The 19,515-nt window shown below is 37.5% G+C and overlaps 5 protein-coding genes across 6 annotated transcripts; 4 read left to right on the plus strand and 1 right to left on the minus strand.

Annotated features, from left to right (window-relative positions):
* Positions 1–121: 121 nt before the first annotated feature.
* On the plus strand, positions 122–2,607 carry LOC106424206 (protein YIP4b). The gene is made up of 3 exons (XM_013864961.3): positions 122–789; positions 1,920–1,994; positions 2,098–2,607. The coding sequence occupies exons 1-3, from the start codon at positions 280–282 to the stop codon at positions 2,356–2,358; spliced, it is 846 nt and encodes a 281-aa protein (XP_013720415.1). The 5' UTR covers positions 122–279; the 3' UTR covers positions 2,359–2,607.
* A 527-nt stretch (positions 2,608–3,134) lies between these two features.
* On the plus strand, positions 3,135–5,015 carry LOC106424100. Of its 2 annotated transcripts, XM_013864843.3 has the most exons (6): positions 3,135–3,442; positions 3,636–3,750; positions 3,844–4,347; positions 4,432–4,531; positions 4,619–4,647; positions 4,731–5,015. In XM_013864843.3, exons 1-5 carry the CDS (start codon positions 3,360–3,362, stop codon positions 4,636–4,638), a joined length of 822 nt encoding a protein of 273 aa, XP_013720297.1. In that variant the 5' UTR covers positions 3,135–3,359; the 3' UTR covers positions 4,639–4,647; positions 4,731–5,015. The 2 variants fall into 2 exon arrangements, with proteins under 2 accessions (XP_013720297.1, XP_048594491.1); XM_048738534.1 differs by lacking the exons at positions 4,619–4,647; positions 4,731–5,015 and having other exon boundaries at positions 4,432–4,605.
* Positions 5,016–5,445: 430 nt separating this feature from the next.
* On the plus strand, positions 5,446–6,749 carry LOC106359805 (probable small nuclear ribonucleoprotein F). The gene is made up of 5 exons (XM_013799436.3): positions 5,446–5,603; positions 5,820–5,907; positions 6,011–6,048; positions 6,175–6,239; positions 6,472–6,749. Exons 1-5 carry the CDS (start codon positions 5,598–5,600, stop codon positions 6,539–6,541), a joined length of 267 nt encoding a protein of 88 aa, XP_013654890.1. The 5' UTR covers positions 5,446–5,597; the 3' UTR covers positions 6,542–6,749.
* Positions 6,750–7,607: 858 nt separating this feature from the next.
* LOC106361150 (NADPH--cytochrome P450 reductase 2-like) lies at positions 7,608–11,419 on the minus strand. Its single transcript, XM_022690030.2, has 15 exons — positions 10,987–11,419; positions 10,848–10,907; positions 10,462–10,538; positions 10,325–10,382; positions 10,176–10,259; positions 10,041–10,077; positions 9,883–9,952; positions 9,613–9,798; positions 9,437–9,529; positions 9,150–9,372; positions 8,843–9,078; positions 8,668–8,764; positions 8,358–8,585; positions 8,052–8,288; positions 7,608–7,976 (listed from the first exon to the last, which is right to left on the minus strand). Exons 1-15 carry the CDS (start codon positions 11,344–11,346, stop codon positions 7,896–7,898), a joined length of 2,127 nt encoding a protein of 708 aa, XP_022545751.2. The 5' UTR covers positions 11,347–11,419; the 3' UTR covers positions 7,608–7,895.
* A 4,734-nt stretch (positions 11,420–16,153) lies between these two features.
* Positions 16,154–19,309, plus strand: LOC106361152 (VIN3-like protein 2). Its single transcript, XM_013800859.3, has 3 exons — positions 16,154–16,355; positions 16,532–16,605; positions 17,217–19,309. The coding sequence occupies exons 2-3, from the start codon at positions 16,587–16,589 to the stop codon at positions 19,169–19,171; spliced, it is 1,974 nt and encodes a 657-aa protein (XP_013656313.2). The 5' UTR covers positions 16,154–16,355; positions 16,532–16,586; the 3' UTR covers positions 19,172–19,309.
* Positions 19,310–19,515: the final 206 nt, after the last annotated feature.

The following is a 19,515-nucleotide window of genomic DNA, read 5'->3' on the forward strand; positions in this document are numbered from 1 at the left end:
TATATCAGCAAATTTATTTATCAACCACATGATTACATAGAATGAGATTGACAATTGGTCTTCTAAATTTAAGATATAACAATAACAAAAGTACAAAACTTACTTAAAATCCCATTAGAGTTGAGATCAACACATAAACGACGTCGCATCGTTTTCATCTACCTTCTTCCTTTTTAGTACTCCGCTTCAATCGTCAGATCTGATCAAATCTCTTCACCGACATCAAAAAGAAGCTCCGGCGAAACCCAAACAAATCGGCATCTCGAAACCTCCAGAAGAATGTCTCACAACGATACGATTCCGCTCTACCAATCGTCCCAATCAGACATCGACGAGATCGAGAACATGATGAACGCCGGATTCCAATCGGGTCCCGGATCCGTCCTCCCCGCTCGTCCGCCGAGCCCGATCCGTCCCTCGATCCCCGTCTCGTCCTCCCCCTTCGTCCAATCCAACCTCCCTCCGCTTCCGCCGTCTTCCTCCTCCGCCGCCCAGAAAGCGACGCCCGTCCCAGCCCCTCCGTCGCTTCCGCCGGCAGTTAACTTCGGCAGCTCGGAAGGCTCGAAGACGACGGGATTCGGGTCTCCGCCGAACACGTTGACGGAGCCGGTGTGGGATACGGTGAAGAGGGATCTGTCGAGGATCGTGAGTAACCTGAAGCTGGTGGTGTTTCCGAATCCGAACAGGGAGGATCCTGGGAAGGCGCTTAGGGATTGGGATCTGTGGGGTCCCTTTTTCTTCATTGTTTTCTTGGGGCTTACGCTTTCCTGGTCTGCTTCGGTTAAGAAGGTAAATCAAAATCTTAGCTTTAAGGTGCCCGTGTCGTTAAAGGTGACATCTTGGCTTGATTGAGAGTTTCTATAGACATTGCTGCACTGATGTTAGATTTTGTTTTATCATATAGAACTGGTTTGCTCTCTTACTTGTGATTTTGAGTTTCATTGCTCTCTCTCCCCTGTCTTAACCGAAGCAGCATTTTATGTCTAAACGGTGTTGTAAAATTTAACCTTTAACTGAGGGAGTAGTTTCTTATTGGTGGTACATAGAGTGACGGTTCTAGTGGCATTGCTCTTAGGCTAAGGCATCCCTAAACACTGCAATGCTGTCAGATTTTGAATTAACACGTAGAACTGATTCAGTGAGCAATAAACAATACATGTGGTGCTCTTTAACCTTTAATTGATCTAGTTACATAAGCTTACGTGGCCAAAGCGATGGCTGTGGTTGGTACAATAGAATGATGAATCTTTGAGAGTTTCTCTCGAATGATGCTTCTAGAGGCATTGCTCCTAGTTTTGATTTCTTAAACTAAGGAACCCCTAGATACTGTCAGGTTTTGGTTTTAACACGTAGAACTGCTTCAAAGAGCAAAAACCAACGCATATGGTGCTCTCATGCTTGTAATTTTAGGTTTCATTACTCTCTCATGTCTTGCCTTAGCAGCATGTTATGTCTAGGATCTGATTTATGATTAACCATATTGTAAATTTTAACCTTTTAGTGGTTGTAGTCACGTAAGCCAATGTGGGCAAAAGGATGGTTGTGGTCGGTCTTTCAGATATTCCTGCTTGTAAAATGGTTTATGAACGTACTGAATAAGAAAATGTGAAATCAATAGGTTAGAAGAAGGCTGTTTTGTTATTTTTGTTGTTTTTGAATAGGCTGCTTGATATATGCGTGATATATCTGAAAAGATATCTCGGTTCGCTTTGGGCAATGTCTAAATGTTATTAACTTTTAGTCATATGGATATAAGCTACATCTGTGTTTTCATTGCCATCTAAAATCGTCCTTTCTTTGCATTTCCATCCCAGGCTTGAGTCCCTGAAGTCACAAAGCATTACATTTTTTCATATCTTCTAGAAAAAAGAACCGTTCAATTGCATTTGGTCTCACTTCTGTTTCTCTGTAATGTTCAGTCGGAAGTGTTTGCCGTGGCATTTGCACTACTTGCAGCTGGAGCAGTGATCCTCACACTAAATGTACTGCTCCTGGTAAGTACACATCTGATTCATGTAGTAATACAAGCCAACATACTCTTCACTTTCTTGTCACAACTTTGATTTTCGCTTTCCTGAAACAATATGCAATAAACAGGGAGGACATATAATCTTCTTCCAAAGCCTAAGCCTTTTGGGATACTGTCTATTCCCACTGGACGTTGGAGCAGTGATCTGCATGTTGAAGGACAATGTTATACTGAAAATGATCGTAGTCACTGTGACCCTTGCCTGGAGCTCGTGGGCCGCTTATCCTTTCATGAGCGCCGCCGTGAACCCAAGAAGAAAGGCTCTCGCACTTTACCCGGTCTTCCTCATGTATGTGTCTGTTGGATTCTTGATCATTGCCATTGATTAATTCGATCTTGAAAAATGGAAAGTCAGAGATACGTACCATATATTTCAGTTTGAAATCGTTTGGTATACAGAGTAGTTAGAAGTTTTCCCATCTGCGTTTTAATCTGAGTTTCAATGAGATCATATGTATAATATGTTCTTTAACACCTTTTTCTGTTAAACTCTGGACTTAGTTGATTTGTTTTTGCTCCGTGTGTGAAACTTGCTGTTTCTTTTTGAGAAGGTATATAAAATATGTAAGACCTTGATATATCATATGCTTCAAATTGGTCATTCATACTATTATTAGAACATTTTCAACCCATAGCTATTTTTAATTCCAGAAAAATAAGGTATCCTCTTCTAAAATAGAATGTTATTTGTAATAATGAACACAACTCTATTAAGAAATTAATAAAATTATGTTTTTTTTTGGGAGAGGGTGTGATTAGAATGGTTTTGTTTTATATCACAAGATAAGGATAAATACAATAATTATTATATGAATTTCTCACTGATATCAATAAATTAGTTGTTATCCCATGCATTACACAAGCCACCCTCCATAGTTTAAATCAACTAAATCACATTGAGTTTGTGTTTATATTAATTTGTGAAGAAAACAATCTCAAAGATGAGTCATTAGCATTTGACTCTTCTGAACCATTAATTAAAAGAAAAAGAGTTTATTATTTCATTTGTGTTGGCAAACAGTCAATGTTGTTGGGCCACAAGTGGGTGGACCGAGAAAGCTTTGAGATGACTATATTGTCTTCCCATTAAAAAAAGAAATAAATCATTTCATAAAGTATGGTCGATTATTAGCCTAGTGCAGGCTACCCATCTTCAATAAACTACTTTTTTAAATTGAAAGTGTGAAGAAGCGGAAAAGATTCATTCTTCTTTCTTGCGGAAGGAAAAGGAAAAAGAGAAGAGTAGCAGAATCTGTTTTGGGTTTTCTCCTCTTCGCCTAGCTCGAAGACCCTTTCGTTGAATCTTCGTAATTGAGGGTTTCGAAGGAGGATGATGGTAGCTAAAAGCTTCGATCTTTGGCAAAAGGATGTCTTTTTCTCCGCCGCCGAGGAGGTTCAACAATCTGCTGATACGTATGTCCTTTTCATTTATTGATGCTTTGTGAGGTTGAAAGATGATTCCTTTTAGACTAGTAATTCGTTTTTGAGATTGGTTGGTTCTAGCATCATCTAAAGTGATGCCTTATGTGTATTTGAGCCGTGTTTGTGTTGTTTTTTAGTCTGTGTAGTGCCATTATCTGTGTGTCTTCTTTCCTTGTGTTTGCAGGATGGAATCTGCATATAGGCTTTGGGTTAAAGAGAAGAGAGAAGGTCGAGTCTCTGTAGAATCAGACAACCTCTGCAATGAACTTCAAGCAGCTTTGAGCACAGCTAAATGGCAGGTTTGGTAAAACAGCTTCACACACAATTTAAAATAAAAAGAACATAAACTTTTGAATCATTCCCATGAGTGGTGTTGTGATTTTTGCAATCAGCTGGAAGAGTTTGAGAGGGCAGTGAGGTTGAGCCATGGGCGTTGTCGAGACGACACCACGTTGACTAGGCACAAACAGTTTGTCTCCGCTATCGAAAACCAGATTCATCGAGTGCAATCTGCTTTGAGTGAGAACGGGGAACAGCCTTTGCGTTGGGTGGATCTTAACAAAGAGGAGCGTGATGACCTTGCCATGTTTCTGTCTGGATCTTCTCAGACATCTGAGAGTTTCAGCAGTGAAAGCATCAACGTGAGTAGATGTTACGGTGAGAGGACTCCTGACTGTGTGATAGACATTGACGACGAGAGAGGTAGCCCTGAAAGTGCTGGTAATAGAAACGGTGCAAGAAGAACATGGAGTTCACCTGATATTAGCGCGTTGAGGATTAATGTTCCTCTTGAAGAAGAGGAGAATAAGAGATATGTGTCACAAACAGAAGCTACTCCTAAAGAAAAAGGATATAAGCCTCTGTTTTGGATGCAGAGATGTCGTGATTATAACCAGGTAAGGCTTTTCTGGAGTTGAAAGATCATCTCAATACGATGAGATTCGGATTATAAGTCTCTTCGGTGTTTACTATTTTTGCAGCTCTTTGACAGAGTCAGATACTATCAAAGGCGGTTTGGGGTTCCATTTAACCGAGGAGTTCAGCTCGTTCTTTCGTTCACGCTACTATTGTTTCTTCTATGTGAGTTCCGTCCATCTTCTCATATAGGTTCTCATATTGTTTCATCAGAGTCTCTTTAACTTCATGTCTTTGTTTCTTCCCTTGCAGTACTCTTTCGAGCTTATTAATCTTGACAGGTGAATAATTTTCTGAAAATCTAAAAATTATAAGTTCCAAGTTTTCTACAACAGGCTTTTCAAACGTTACATCCTTCTTCCAGGTTATTTTTAACGGATTCTTGCGTGTTGGTGGTGGTCACACAACTTAGATGCTACATGATATTCAACATCCCTTGAGAAAGATTAAAAAGGCTTTGTCAAGAACCAAAGGAGAACGAACAAGCCTGCTTTCTATTTCGCTTAGTCCTGAGGGAACATGTAAAGTTGTATACCTATTTGTAAAACTTGAAGCTATGTTTTCTGAGGTTTAGACGGTGTTTCTAAAGAAAACCAATGTGTGTTGTTGTGTTCAGCCATATATCTCAATTCTCAAGTGTTTATGTGCCTCCCTCAAATATTTGTTTGGAACAAACAATATCTGTAGTGTCTTTGTAGACGATGATCCTTTACTTCCACGTCAGCTACGGTTCTTAGAACAATGTGACATCGCAATTCTAGCCTTTCCCGTTCTTACTAAGACCCCAAAGGCAGGCCTAGTAAGCAATTAAAATGTTTAGGGGAGTTGAAAATAAGTGTAGATGGGGAGATTCCTGAATAGGTAGGTTGCTAACAGTTTCACATACATCACACTAACCTATCTTTATCAAAACCCATATCAGATGTTCCTCCTTAGTTAAAAATATAGTCTTAACAACATTATTTGTATAGAGTTTTTGGACAATTCGAAAATAATCAGAGTTGTTTTGGTCTGGACACATAAACATATCAATTAGCAATGATGGTTACTAATGGGCCGTAATAATCTACTAATGGGCCTTTGGAGTAATATCACGAGGCGCACACTGTTGCTGTTTTAGCAAAGAATCTTGAAATCCCCGAAACCAAAAACCCTAAGCAGAGATCGAAGCAGAAGGAAGGAAGGCGATCCCAATCCTCCTCGATTCATCTCTTCGCTCCCCCCAAAACCAATGGCTGTAAGTTTCCATCTCTTTCATTCGAGCTTCGATTCCTAAATTGATTTCTTCGTAGGTTAGAATCGTACTTGTTAAAGTTTTGTAAAAGCTCCGAACTTTTGGTGTTTCTGAGCTCCTCCGCCTCGAGACTTCTCTGCCCTTTCTTATCATGAAACTTTGGTTTGTAATTGACCTGTTGAAGTGTGTTATTGACATGTTTGGTGAAAATTGTTGCAGACCATACCAGTTAACCCTAAGCCCTTCTTGAACAATCTGACCGGGAAGACGGTTATCGTTAAGCTCAAATGGGGAATGGAATACAAAGGTATCATCTTTGTTCTTTTTTTTTAAATCCATTATGAGTTGATATGATAACCAAAGCTTGTGTCTTTAATGTTCTTTACATGAATCTTATCTCTTAATCACAGGTTTCCTCGCCTCTGTTGACTCCTACATGAACTTGCAGGTACCCTCTTTGTTCCCTTCTAATAAATCTGCTTACAAGTTTTAGAAAAATTCCTGTAAACGTACAAGTGATAAAGATCGATGATTTATAATTTTATATCACTGAGATTTGGTTACTGTTTCGAAGCTGGGGAACACCGAGGAGTATATTGATGGACAGTTGACAGGAAACCTTGGAGAGATCTTGATCAGGTAACAATAATATAAACCTCATTTGTCTCTTCACTGCGTTTTCGTTACTGTAAGTGAATCAGTGTATGTTGTTAACTGTCATTAGCTCATGGAAATTATATTAAGAGTTGGACTTGGTCGTTAACTAAACGCACATTCATCATATTAATATTATGTTACTTATGTTTATTCATTGCATTGGAACTTTTGGATCTCTTCTTGGTTTGATTTGCTGGCTTTGTTGTTCACACAGATGCAACAACGTTTTGTACGTCCGAGGTGTGCCAGAAGATGAAGAACTCGGGGACGCTGAACAAGACTAGTTTGTACCAAGGAAAGTAGAAATCGCCAGTCTGTTTTAAGTCTTTTTGTATTCTGTGAGCATCTTTAACCCAATTTGCAGTTCTTGAATCTTTGTGAGATGGTTGATACCTTTAAACTAAAACGTTGCAAGCTGTTTTTCTCTTTATGAGAAACCGAACTTCTTGGCGTTTTTCTGTTATTGGAAAGGAATGCTTGTCGTTTTTTATCTTTATCAGACCTCAATCCAAGGCCCTCTATGTGGCGCTATATGAGTGTAATCAACTGGCCACTTTCATAGAAACTCGATAACCCAATTGTAGCAGACGTATTATAATAAATCCACGTGCTATTTCAGTCATATTATGAAAAAAGTTCACCAAGAATTTTCAGTCATATTCCTTAAATTTTGTAAAACACATATTGAACGAAATAGATCCCATTTACTTTAATTTTTTTTTTTCAAATTTCAAAATCAATACTTTTAGTGACGTTGACAAACATGTGAAATACTTTATACAATCATACAATCATGTGGCATCGTTTAAACATGTATCACCTACCATGTCCACTTGATTCTTCGTTCATGTGACATCATATGTATCACGTAAAATTCTACAATTTTTTAATTTCCCTCTGGTCAACGGGTAATAAATTATACTACTATTCTTAGAATTTTTATATGTTATAGAATTAAAGTCGTGCTTCTTTCTCAAAAGCAGTACAGATAGAAAGAAACATATACTATCGTTTATGCAATAGTAATCCCTTATTTGACTGTAGTTAACGAATACTAATTTTTGGTAGAAATGATTAAAAAAAGACTAATTGATGAGAAAACACACAAGAAGCAAGTAGAAGTTGAAAGAGGAAAGAAACATGTTATTGTTGGAAAGCTTTTACTCCACCTACTTAATGTATCAATATAACTCATGTGCTCTCACCTCACCTACCACACACACCATACCATTCGGTCCATTCATCTCATATCTCTTTTCTCAACCACCAAAAATCACTTCCGAACCAACTAGAGGGTTTCAGCAAAATGCTCCATCACATCATTATCAATCATTTGGCTATGGAGGCATATAATCCACAAGAACATAGAGATAATACTTTTCCTAAAATGTTTCTTGCCACATAAAATATTCATACCATAGGTACATACTTAACTGTTCCACAAATACACCATCTCACACCTAATGCAAATTTTATTTGTATATAACAAGAGTTTAAAAAAAAAAAAATTTGTCAAAATATATGAAAAGAAAAATAGAAACTCATTTTGTCTGCGATCACAAACTTAATGATCATCTTGATGTGGCATCTCTGTGCCGTATACATATACAATATAATACACAATGAGTGTGTGCTTGGTTACCATACATCTCTGAGATATCTTCCACTCATTTGCAAATTCTTCACAAAACTTTCTGCTTTTGTTGAATCCATTGATCCCTGTAAACAAAAACAATACATAATAAGTAAACATATGTGAGAATCTAACAGTTGAGATTGATCTCTTATACAAACCTGTTCTTGTGCTATTGTGTGGAGAGACCTGTGAACGTCTCTTGCCATGCCTTTGGCGTCACCACAAACATATACATAACCTCCTTGAGAGATCATGCTCCATATATCACAAGCCTTGTCCATCATCTTGTGCTGTACATATTCTTTGGTAGGTCCTTCACGAGAGAAGGCCACGCTTAACTCCGAGAGTGCACCACTCTCAAGAAACCGCTGAAGCTCTTCCTCGTAGATGAAATCCTACATATACATGTATGAGATACTAGATTATGATTGGTTTGATTTTTTTGTGAAAATTGCTTTAGTTACCATTCTGCGGTTTCTACATCCAAAGAACAAAACTGATGGTCCAAGTTCAACACCAGACTCCACCAACGCAAGCCTTTCTTGAAGGAAACCTCTGAATGGAGCCAATCCAGTCCCTGGACCAATCATGATGATCGGTACCTTGGAATCCGTAGGAAGCTTGAAGTTTGATTGCCTCACAAATATAGGCGCTGAGGAACAGTTTTCACTCTTCTCATAAGGCACAGCACTCTATCATTACAATACAAGAGTTCACATGTTTCAATAAAATATTCCACAAACAGCAAAAAGAGCACACTTGTTTTTTTTTTACCTTCATCCAAGTGGAGCACACTCCCTTGTGAATCCTCCCTGTTGGCATCTTCTCATAGACAAGTGCACATGTGACGTGGATTCTTGTTTCACCAATCCTATGCAAAGTAAACAAGAAACGGTTCAATACACTAGAAACTACTCTAGGAGAGAATGAGAAGAAGTACTCTACTCACTTGGGAGATGATGATATTGAATAGAACCTAGGCTGCAACCTCGGAGCGACTGCAGCAAAGAAGACACCTAGTGGCGGCTTGGCTGAAGGAAACTCAGCCATCACCTCCAGGAGACTTCTTTGACTCTCTACTATCCACTTTGAATATTCATCCTTTCCAGCAGGGGAAGCAAGGTGTTTTAATCGCTCTGCTTCTGTAGGATCAGATGCATGTGCTGCCAAAGCAACCAAAGCTGACTGCAAAGAAAGCAATTGAGTTTTGAATACAAAGGAACCTGATGATCATAAACCAACCACAACCAACCAACCTTCTTAGGAGAACTCAAAAGACATGCATATCGTGTAAGCGCTGTTCTCAAGTTGCAAGGAGGGAATGGAGGAGGAAGCGAGCTGCTGATCGGTGTGCCGTCTTCTTTATCAGAGTGAAGGGAGAAATAAGTATCAGGTGACATGTCCAGCAACCTAAGCGCTTCCTCTACGGTTTCGTTTAAATTGTCACAAAGCACACCAACATGATCTCCAGTTTCATACCTGACAAACAAAAAAATATATTCAAGACTATGCCCTGTGATACTGTAACAAGTAAAAAACTCACGTCAGTCCACTTCCGGCAATGTCAAACTCCAAATGTGTGCATGAACGGTCAGACTCTGGTGTGTGAAGCTCCCTTCTCACAGCAACATTTGCTCTTTAAACACACAAAAAAAAGCACCGATTAGATCAACTGATAAGACAAAGATTATAAGAGAAAGAAAGAAGAATCTTGCGCACCTGTAAGGATGTTGAGCATCAAACACGACGTGACCATTCCCGTTGGCAAAGTGTTTCTCACTCAAGGCATCTTCGGAGCTGTGAATAGAAACTCTGTACTCTAACACAGCTGCAGTGTATGGTGTAACAGCTGTATCACCTTCTTCCCTCAGTAATGTATCCAGTTCAGGCCACAATGCTTCTCTCCTGCAAGAGACAACAAACTAAGTTCAGAAAAAAAAAAAAAAAGGAACAGATGTCGAAACAGTAATAGAAGAGAAAAGGTAATACCAAGCGGTGAAGTCATCTTCAATACACTGATCATCATCTCCAAGACCAACATGTACAAGACGCTGTGCACCTGAACAAACCACTCATCAAGTTAGAAAAAAAAAAACAATAACATAATACATCAAGATCAGAGCAAGAGAGCAAGACGAGAAACGAACCTTGTTCAACAAGGATGTCATCTACAACTTTGGCAACCTGCAACACAGATTTACAACAACAACAAAAAATATTAGCTCGGTCAAAAAGTAATGAAAGGAAAAAAATAAAATAAAGATTTTTAAATTATTTAAAACCTTATTAAAATGTTCGTATTGTCTGTTTCCTAAACCAAACACACCGTACTTCAAGTTCTTAAGCCATTCTCCTCTGTCACTCCCCTGTAACCACACATGTGATGAATGAGACAACATCAGAAACAAGAGAATGAGAATGAAAGACTAACCTCGGTGAACCATTTGTAGAATCTCGCTGCATTATCTGTAGGCTCACCATCTCCGTATCTACACACCAAGATTTTTAAATCAAGATCAGCCACAAAGAGAATGAGAGAAGTTTCGATCAAGAACTAATAAAACTAACGTGGCTAAGAAGAAGAAAGCCACGTCCTCTTTCTTTAACTTCTCCTCGTACTCATCATCATCAGCCGCGTAATCATCCTGTTATAACAAATCAATTACCAGATGAAAAAAACAACAAAAAACGCACCAAGCATTTCAAAAGGGTGCTCCCCCCTTAAGATATAGTTTTAGAATTTTTATAAATTAAAAAAAATAAAATTACAGTACCAAAAATAATCATACTTTAATATATAATTTACACACAAAAAATTATTATATATAGTAAGTGATTTAAGTAATAAAAAAAAATTTAGTAAATGGGTTAAAAAATTACATTTAAAATATTGTAAAACAAATAAAAATTTCAAAACTATTATATTTATGGAAGGGAGGGAGATAGTATTATACCAAATCAACAATCTTGAATCTAGTCTTCTCGTATCTTGCTCTAGCTTCTTCTCCTAAAGCCTGTAAACATTCAAAAGTGATTTAACTTTAACTGCATCATCATCTTCATCTTTTGAATCACTGCAAGTAATGCTCAGACCTTAGTAAACCCTTCGGCAGTTCCTGTCTGTGTTCCGAAAAAGATGGTCACTTTCTTCCGACCATCTTCAACTTCATCCTCACGAGGGGGTTTGATCACTAACGGCTTAAGCGGCTCGCCGGGTTTGGAGTTCCCGGAGCTGGATTTTCGCCATACGATCATGACGATGCAGCCGATGAGAACTGCTATGGAAGTGGTTATAATCATGGCGAAGTTACGATTCTCGGTGAGCATAGAGGTTAGCTCCGCGGCGACTGACTCGTAAGCTGAGGCATTGGCCGGGTCGGAGACGTCCACTGGTTCTCCTTTGAAGATGGCGGACATGAGATCGAAGGGAGAAGAAGAAGAAGAAGAAGACATGGCGTATTGGTTAGGTGTGTTGTAGCCTGTAGGTAAGAGAGAGACTCGTTTGAGAGAGAGAAATAATATGAACACGAAGATGAAATATATATAATTTATTTAAATAATCAAATTTAGTTTTTTCGTGATGGGAAGGTGAAATTATTATTACAAAGCGCTCACCAAACCAGACCGGTCAAACCGATATACCGTGTTTGATTTTTTAACCGTGGTTAAATTATGTTTTATGTTTCATATAGCTCATATTGAGCCAATATCTATCGACCACTGTGGCCTTGGTCTTGAGTCGGTCAAGCTCTTGGTTGGTCAAATTAATATGACATGAACTTTGACTCTCTTTTATTTTAGCAAACAGTTTATGGTATATTCTATGTAATAGGACATCAAGTATACCAGATACTGTACAGTAATCCCTTATATACTAAAGCACAAGTCACATAACCACTAAAATTTTGACACATGGCAAAGCTTTAAAAAAAAATTAAATTTGTATTTTCTTCATCTCCTATTTTTGTGCAATCCAAATCTTCAACTACCTAAATTCCTGATTTTTCTCAAAATTTTCATCTCACGTTTTAGTTAACTTCTTCGTTCTCCAACTATTTTCTTCTCTATAAAATTTAAAAACTTACTGTTTTCTTCTCTACGCTTTATCTATCACCAAAGATTGTGTAATTTGTAAATGATTTATCAAAAGCAGGAGCCAGTTCACATTATCAAAAAGGATACGGTAAGTGCTTCATTGTTATTATATAGCGATGGAAAAATATGAGCAATCAATCCCAAGTGTTCTTGCAACTCCAAGTCTCCTAAGTTAAGTTTCATGTCTGTTTTTGTCAATTATATTTTAAAATATTATGTTGCCTATTTCTTACAGATGGAGAACACATATTTGAAATAAGATGACAAGGGATTTCTACTATGTTTGCCAGTAAAAAGATTTCATGAATCATCAACAAACTTGAAGCAACATCAAATATGACAGAAGGGGAAGTTGCTAACAATGAAGAAATCTGAAGAAACAAACCATCAATTCATTTTCAGTAAGCACCAGGGAAAAAGTTACAGCAATTTATATCTAAAATTAAGGTAACAATAAAAACTTTTCTTTTACTATAATCATATTGTCACGAATCCATTCAGTTTTTTTTTTTTAATATGAATATAGGAAACTACACATGAGGATGATAATTTTCACAATGTTTTAGAAAAAAAGGCAAATCAAACTTCATATATTTTTAGAGTGGACAAGGTTTAATCAACTACAAAAATATACTAGGTTAGTGATATTTTGTTTCCTATCTTTCAAAATGCTTATAATGCTTTTTCTTTGAACTATGTTTTTCTGTGTTGATATAAATGTTAACTTTTTATATTTCCATTTAAGAAAGAAAAAAATAGAGTATTTGAAAACATGAAAAATACAAGTATCTGATTCCAACCATATAAATTGCTGCACATAATAATATATTCTTTAAAAAAAAAAGCATTATCATGTCACGGAAGGTTCAAAATCAGGAATGGTGTATTAACACCACATTATAAAGTCAAAAACTTATGGACAATTACCACTACATTTGTGACTCGGGATATCAATGAAGAAAAACATAAGTTGAATTGTTAGAGGATAAAATGTAGTGTTAATAGAGGTTTTAATTAATGGATACAGGCTGTAGATTTCATACTACTTCCTCTGTAAAACAAAAGATCATATACTATGTTTATAATTTATCTACTGATCACATGCTTCTGTAACGAAACTTGATTAATTCAGAAAAATAATTGTACCTTAATGGCTTCATGTTTTCCATCTATACTCCCACTACCTCTCCGATATTAGAATTTCACCCGTTATTCTTGGCATAAGTTAACTGAGACGATCTTCAAATGAGTAGAATAAGATAGATAAATAACCATCATTATTTTAAAAACAACACATAAATTTTGTTTTACAGTTTCTAACCGCTTTGTTCCAATGCAACAACCCTCATATTACAATAAATACTAATTTTTTATCAAACGTTATGATAAAATAATTTAAAACACAATAACTTTGACCTGTGCGTAGTACAGGAGTAACACTAGTATTATATCATTCAAAAGACAGGATGATATTAACTACATATTTGAAATGAAGTATGGTATTGGTAAGAAGGCTCATAGCGCAGACTAGACATTTAGTGAGATGGTCAATAACTCGCATGTCAAAGTTGTTCAATTGTCACTCCAACTATTTGGTCGAGCTATTTTATGTTTAGAAGATCTTTGAAACCGTGAGATGATCAAAATATAAGAGCATAAGCAGCAGCGAACTTGCAATTCCCGATTTCCAATGTTTTTTGTATTATTTTAATTTTTTTTCGTTTGACTTTAAAATGTATATATATATATATATAAACGAATCTATCGCGGGCCGCCACGTGTCGTGGGGCCTGCGGACACAGTAACGAGACGGTATCATTCCAACGAACCTGTACGAACCGAGTTCATTAAAATTTGATTATTTTAATATTTTTTTGCCTCGAAAATCGTGTGAACTTTACTCTTGATTCTTCAATGCGGATGGTCTAAAGTTAGTAAATAACCTTGTGACGTTTTCTTGATAATGGAATACGAGTTTATACTGAAATGTAAAATAATGAGTTGGAACATGCAGCTGCTAAGACAGTAAGAAGCTAATTTGAATTATGTTACTATAGAGTGAGACTAGGCATAATAAATCATTACTCGATTATCAATTTATCATAGCTTAGTTCCAAACGATTTCAATATCATGATCCTGCCAACACAAGAGATTTCATACACGTGCATGATTTTAACGTCTCATCCCATAACACATGCTAATAATACCTAAAACCAAGTTTTCATCTTTACGAAAACACATCCCCCAAAAGAAATAAAAAATGCGAACTGTGAAGATATAGATTAAAACTATAAAACTTAATTTTTGTTGGTCTAGAGTCTAGAAATAAGAAATTCGAATAATATATTACTATTCCCTTACAATTTTCAGTTTTGTTGTCATCAAACTTTTCTGCTATTTATATAAACTGGTTTGTAAAGAGACAGTTGGAGTTATGTTAGGCTCAAATTCTAAATGAGATAATGAGGTTTCCAACATTTTTTTTTGAATGAATGAGGTTTCCAACATTTCATGGTCCACATAGGAAACTGTCGATCATATGAATCCAACACTTCCCACGTGGACACACATTAACCATTTGCTTCTTTTTTTTTTGGCATCTATTGAGTTTTTATTAATTTTGAATATATCCTTAAACCAAACCCAACAATGATAGATAATCTTCCCAATCATAAGCCAGTGGGATAAACATTACCATCCAAACCAAAGACTGGAACTAACATTGACGACCACATAAACTAACTAACAAACAAACAGGAGAAAAAACTCAAAAAAACAAACTGAGCAACACCAATAGAATTTTTTAAAAAGCAAAGCTGAACGATACCAAAAAGCAAGCGTTGAAGGCCTAGATGTTTCCAACACAACATATATGTACTTTGTAATTGATTTTCTCCGTAAGATATAATTTTTACGATACTTTTCTTTTTATCTTCTACAATACTTACATGCCTTTTCCTAAGAACATCTCTAACATAAGGACATATTTCTATAGTTTGAAACATTCGCTATATTTTGAAAACAATTATTATTGTAAATTTGTAATGTTATCAGTTATCATACTTTTCTTCACAATTCACACATTATTGCTTCTCTTATGATACTTTTCTCGACAATTCACACATATTTCTAATAACAGGCTCCGTTTATTGGGCTGATTAAGCCCTAATGTTCAAAATAGGCCTGAAATTTCTCAAATATTTGCAAGGCCTCGCATAATCCATGAAAGTAGCACATGAAGAAGCTTAACTTTCGGAGTACGAAAGAAATGGTCAGACTCTTTCAGCACATAAAGAATCTCCTTTGCGACCATCTTTATATGCAACTACGTGCATGTGTCATAAAATAAGTGGATTTGTTGTCGACAAGCAATAAGCTAAAGATGGCTGAGAATTCACGATATATTGCTATAGAACTCTGACTTTTAAGTTTTTAAAATATGTATTTATTTATAGTATGACATGTCGCGGTTGGTGTGATACGTTTATATTGCCATAAAAGTGCAACAAAATGCATGATTATGTTAATCTGATGGACCATATATGTACCCAATTACAAGTATGAACCCCTTTTGTGATAAAGTTTTGATTGATTATAATGCTGAATTTTTGTTGTAATCATCATATTTTATATACTCAAGTTTCTACCGACGTAAATAAACTGTATTTACGGTCTAGTGCCAACCTACCCCTTGCAATGATCTATTATTATTTTTGGGGCAAAGCAGTCACAACTGAACAACTCCCTTAAGGACCACATGAGATGATAACATTAAAAATTGTTGTGTTGTAATGTTTTATGTTACCACTTGCCACCAGTCCACAGTAAATAGTTCTTTAGCTCGCAACAATGTTACCCATGCACGACTTCGGCATAAAATATTTTGGAAAATGATAGTAATATCTTATTCTAATATTAAAATACGAGAGTTAGTTACCAATCAAAAAACACTATTTCTTTTGTGTGTCACATGGAAATAAAAATAAATAATTCTTACAAAAGAGAAAAAAATATACATAATAATAATAATAATAAAAAAAAAGTAAGAACACTACACCAAACCGAAATCACAGAAGTAACGTGAACAAAAAGAGGTTAAAAAAGGAAATAAAATAACTATTTAACTCTTTTTTGATGGGCCCACATCTAATCTCTATAGGCCTCTCTTGTTCTTTCCCATAGTCCCAATCTTCTCTCTCTAAAGCTGCTCTCTTTCTCTCTCTTCCCCTTCTCTCACACACAGCGACTCTCTCTATCTCTCTCTTCTCCTCCTCCGGTTTCTCCGTGCTCAGAGGGAGAGAGAGAGAAAGACCCGACCCGTTTCGGATGATCTCTTCTTAGCTCGGCGAATAGCTTTCCTTTTTCGGTAAGCCATCTTTCTTATTCTCTTGTCTTTTCTCCCCTTTTTTCGCCGATCTCTCTTTCTCTCTCTCTCTCTCTCTCTCTCTCTCTCTCTCTCTCTCTCTCTCTCTCTCTCTTTCTCTCTCTCTCACAAGTTTTATTCTTTTTTCGTTGTTGTCCTTTGTCTTCTTCACATCACAGGTTTTTGAAGATAATGTGGGTTTGATTACTTTCTCACAACGTTCTTCTTAGCTCAATGGATTCTTCTCTCGATGGTACTTTTACCGTTACCATTCTGTGTTTCATTTGTTTGCTTAAGATGTATCGAACTCCGTGTCTCTTTGTAATGCTCAAAGTTGTGTTTTTTTAATTCAATTAATCTCAAAGTTTGAGACTTTATTATTTCACTTCTGATCTAGATTGCTAGCTTCTGTTTTTCTCATTGTTGATTGGTTCTATGTTTTCCTCCCCCACTATCATTGGTTGCTGTTAAAAATTTGGGTGTTTTCTTTTAATATAATCGTGCGTCAAATGACTACCGAATAAGATTCCATGAGATGTCACTACTCTATTAACTTATTTATAAAAAAAAGGATCCTGCTTTGATTTTATTCTCTTAACTTAACCACTTAGTCTTTGATGGGTCTTGGACCTTTTTGCTTTTCGGTCTTGTTCCATTCCCAAAGAACATCATCCTCTTTGGTTCCTCTCTGATGTCTGTTGATTCGCGGTTTGGTTGATCCAACCTCAACATTGTGGTGTTGACTTGTAATGGTAGCTGAGGCAGATTCTTGTATTAGTCTTTTAGATGATGTTGTGTGTGTGTTTTTGGATACGACATTGTTCTCCATTGCCTTTTCACTCTCCCTTTGTCTTCTATACACAGGAGCTGCAGGTGACTCATCGAAATGCAGTGAGATGAGTGTTGAAGAGAAGAGACAGCTTGTTTACGAGCTGTCAAAGCAATCATCACATCTAGCTCCTGAAGTGTTGCAGGCATGGAGCCGCCAGGAGATTCTACAGATCTTATGCGCTGAGATGGGGAAAGAGAGAAAGTACACCGGCTTGACCAAAGTCAAGATCATCGAGACTCTTATGAAGATTGTGTCCGAGAAAAACGCTGGAGAGTGTGATGAGAACAAGAAGAAGAGAGATTCTGATTGTTGTTTGCCTGTTCAGAGAAGCGCAAAGAGACCAAGGAAGGTCGATAACCCTACTCGCTACGTGGCTCCAACGAGTATCAACAATGGCTCAGGTGAGGAGAAGACTACCTACTGCAAGAACCTGGCTTGCAGAGCTGTAATGAGACAGGAAGACGCGTTTTGCAGGAGGTGTTCTTGTTGCATTTGTCGTAAGTACGATGAAAACAAAGATCCTAGTCTCTGGTTGACTTGCAGCTCAGATCCTCCGTTTGAAGGTGGTTCCTGCGGATCTTCGTGTCATCTAGAATGTGCTTTCGAGAGTGAAAAGTCCGGTCTGGCAAAGCGAAGCGAGGAGTGCTGCTTCTACTGCGTCTCTTGCGGTAAGCCAAACAGCTTGCTTGAGTGTTGGAAGAAGCAACTGACGATTGCTAAAGAAGCCAGGAGGGTGGACATACTCTGCTACCGTCTCTTACTAGTCCAGAAACTTGTAAAGGGATCGAGTAAATATCGAAATGTATGTGAGGCTGTGGAGAAAGCTGTGAAGTGTCTTGAAGCTGATGTGGGTCCTCTCACTATGAAGATGGGTAGAGGGATTGTAAACAGACTAAACTCAGGACCTGATGTGCAGAAGCTTTGCTCTTCTGCTCTTGAATCTCTTCAAACACTTGAAACTAAGCCTCCTGAAGTTGCTGCATTGCCTTCTCCTCGCAGCTCTAACGGGTTGAGCAATGAGATATCTGCAGATACAGCAACCACAGTACCACCAACCAAGATCAGATTTGAGGATGTTAATGCGACTTCACTCACGGTGATTCTAGCATCCAACGAAGTCGACTCGCCTGCAAACATCGTTCATTACAGTATCTGGCATCGTAAGGTCACTGAGAAAGAGTACCAAGAGAAGTCCACTTGCACATTGTTCACTCCAAACGCGAGATTCGTAGTCTCTGGACTAGCTCCGGCGTCTGAGTACTGCTTCAAGGTTGTGTCCTTCAGCGGAACACGAGAGCTGGGAGTGGATGTGATCAATGTGGTGACGCGTAGCCCTGAAGAAAGAAGCGAAAGCCCTCTCACAAACTGTAGTACATTGTCTTCTAACCCTTCTTCTGTTGAAGCTGAGTCCAACAACGGCAAGAAAGACTCTCCGTCGACCGAGGAAAATGCTGCGAAAAGGACTGTTGAATCAGACCTTGTGGAGGCCGAGAAGAACGTTGAAGGGGTTGTGTTGTTGGATGAGGTGGAGGAAGAAGCTGTTCAGGACAAGAACGTTGCGGTTACTACAACCAATGGAAACAGTTCTCCAGTTACTCCCTTTAAGTCAGACCAAACCAAGAACCGTCAAGTGAGAAACAAGAAATTAGTTAAAGATAACGGTAATAACGGAGATCATCATTCAGCAAACGGAGGAGCAGAGAGTGGACTAGAGCATTGTGTGAAGATCATAAGGCAGCTCGAGTGTTCAGGTCACATCGAGAAAGACTTCAGGCAGAAGTTTCTGACTTGGTATAGCTTAAGAGCTACGCCACAAGAGAGCAGAGTTGTGAAGATATTCATTGATACGTTTACTGATGATCCTGTGGCTTTAGCTGAGCAGCTCGTTCATACTTTCAGCGACCGCGTTTCTGTGAAGCGTTCTGCGATTGGTGGTGGTGCGTCTGCGGTTGTTCAGTCTGGATTCTGCATGAAGTTGTGGCATTAGAGATGGAGATTTGGGTTTATCAGTTTTATTTAAAGTTCTTTAGCTCTTTTTTTTTAATTCTCAAAATCATTTTCAAAACTTTATTTATCATTATTGGGAAACTTGCATTATTATTGGAATATTTCCATGTTGTCAGAAGTCTAAACCATACATAAGTATATTAGCACAATTGTAAACTTCCACAAATCTGACATATTTCAAACTTGTCTTGGACCTTCTGCACTGCATCTTCTTTATCCTTCAGTTAGAGCTTCCTGTACACCTAAAATCTTAACATAAGCTAAGATTTGTTCTTTCCTGTTGTAATACCAATGTTCACGTCAGAAATTTAGACAAATAATATC

Source organism: Brassica napus, chromosome A8 (assembly GCF_020379485.1).
Source record: "Brassica napus cultivar Da-Ae chromosome A8, Da-Ae, whole genome shotgun sequence".
Lineage (NCBI taxonomy): Eukaryota > Viridiplantae > Streptophyta > Magnoliopsida > Brassicales > Brassicaceae > Brassica > Brassica napus.

Excerpts from the sequence above, each read along its gene's own strand:
- LOC106424206 (XM_013864961.3), top strand. The coding sequence starts at position 280 with ATGTCTCACAACGATACGATTCCGCTCTACCAATCGTCCCAATCAGAC. Across the intron at positions 790-1,919 it reads GGTCTGCTTCGGTTAAGAAG|TCGGAAGTGTTTGCCGTGGC; the intron begins GTAAATCAAAAT and ends TGTAATGTTCAG. Across the intron at positions 1,995-2,097 it reads CACTAAATGTACTGCTCCTG|GGAGGACATATAATCTTCTT; the intron begins GTAAGTACACAT and ends TGCAATAAACAG.
- LOC106359805 (XM_013799436.3), top strand. Across the intron at positions 5,908-6,010 it reads ATGGGGAATGGAATACAAAG|GTTTCCTCGCCTCTGTTGAC; the intron begins GTATCATCTTTG and ends TCTTAATCACAG. Across the intron at positions 6,049-6,174 it reads ACTCCTACATGAACTTGCAG|CTGGGGAACACCGAGGAGTA; the intron begins GTACCCTCTTTG and ends ACTGTTTCGAAG.
- LOC106424100 (XM_048738534.1), top strand. The coding sequence starts at position 3,360 with ATGATGGTAGCTAAAAGCTTCGATCTTTGGCAAAAGGATGTCTTTTTC. Across the intron at positions 3,443-3,635 it reads GTTCAACAATCTGCTGATAC|GATGGAATCTGCATATAGGC; the intron begins GTATGTCCTTTT and ends TTGTGTTTGCAG. Across the intron at positions 3,751-3,843 it reads TGAGCACAGCTAAATGGCAG|CTGGAAGAGTTTGAGAGGGC; the intron begins GTTTGGTAAAAC and ends TTTTGCAATCAG.
- LOC106361150 (XM_022690030.2), bottom strand. The coding sequence starts at position 11,346 with ATGTCTTCTTCTTCTTCTTCTTCTCCCTTCGATCTCATGTCCGCCATC. Across the intron at positions 10,908-10,986 it reads CTGCCGAAGGGTTTACTAAG|GCTTTAGGAGAAGAAGCTAG; the intron begins GTCTGAGCATTA and ends GAATGTTTACAG. Across the intron at positions 10,260-10,324 it reads TCTACAAATGGTTCACCGAG|GGGAGTGACAGAGGAGAATG; the intron begins GTTAGTCTTTCA and ends GTGTGGTTACAG.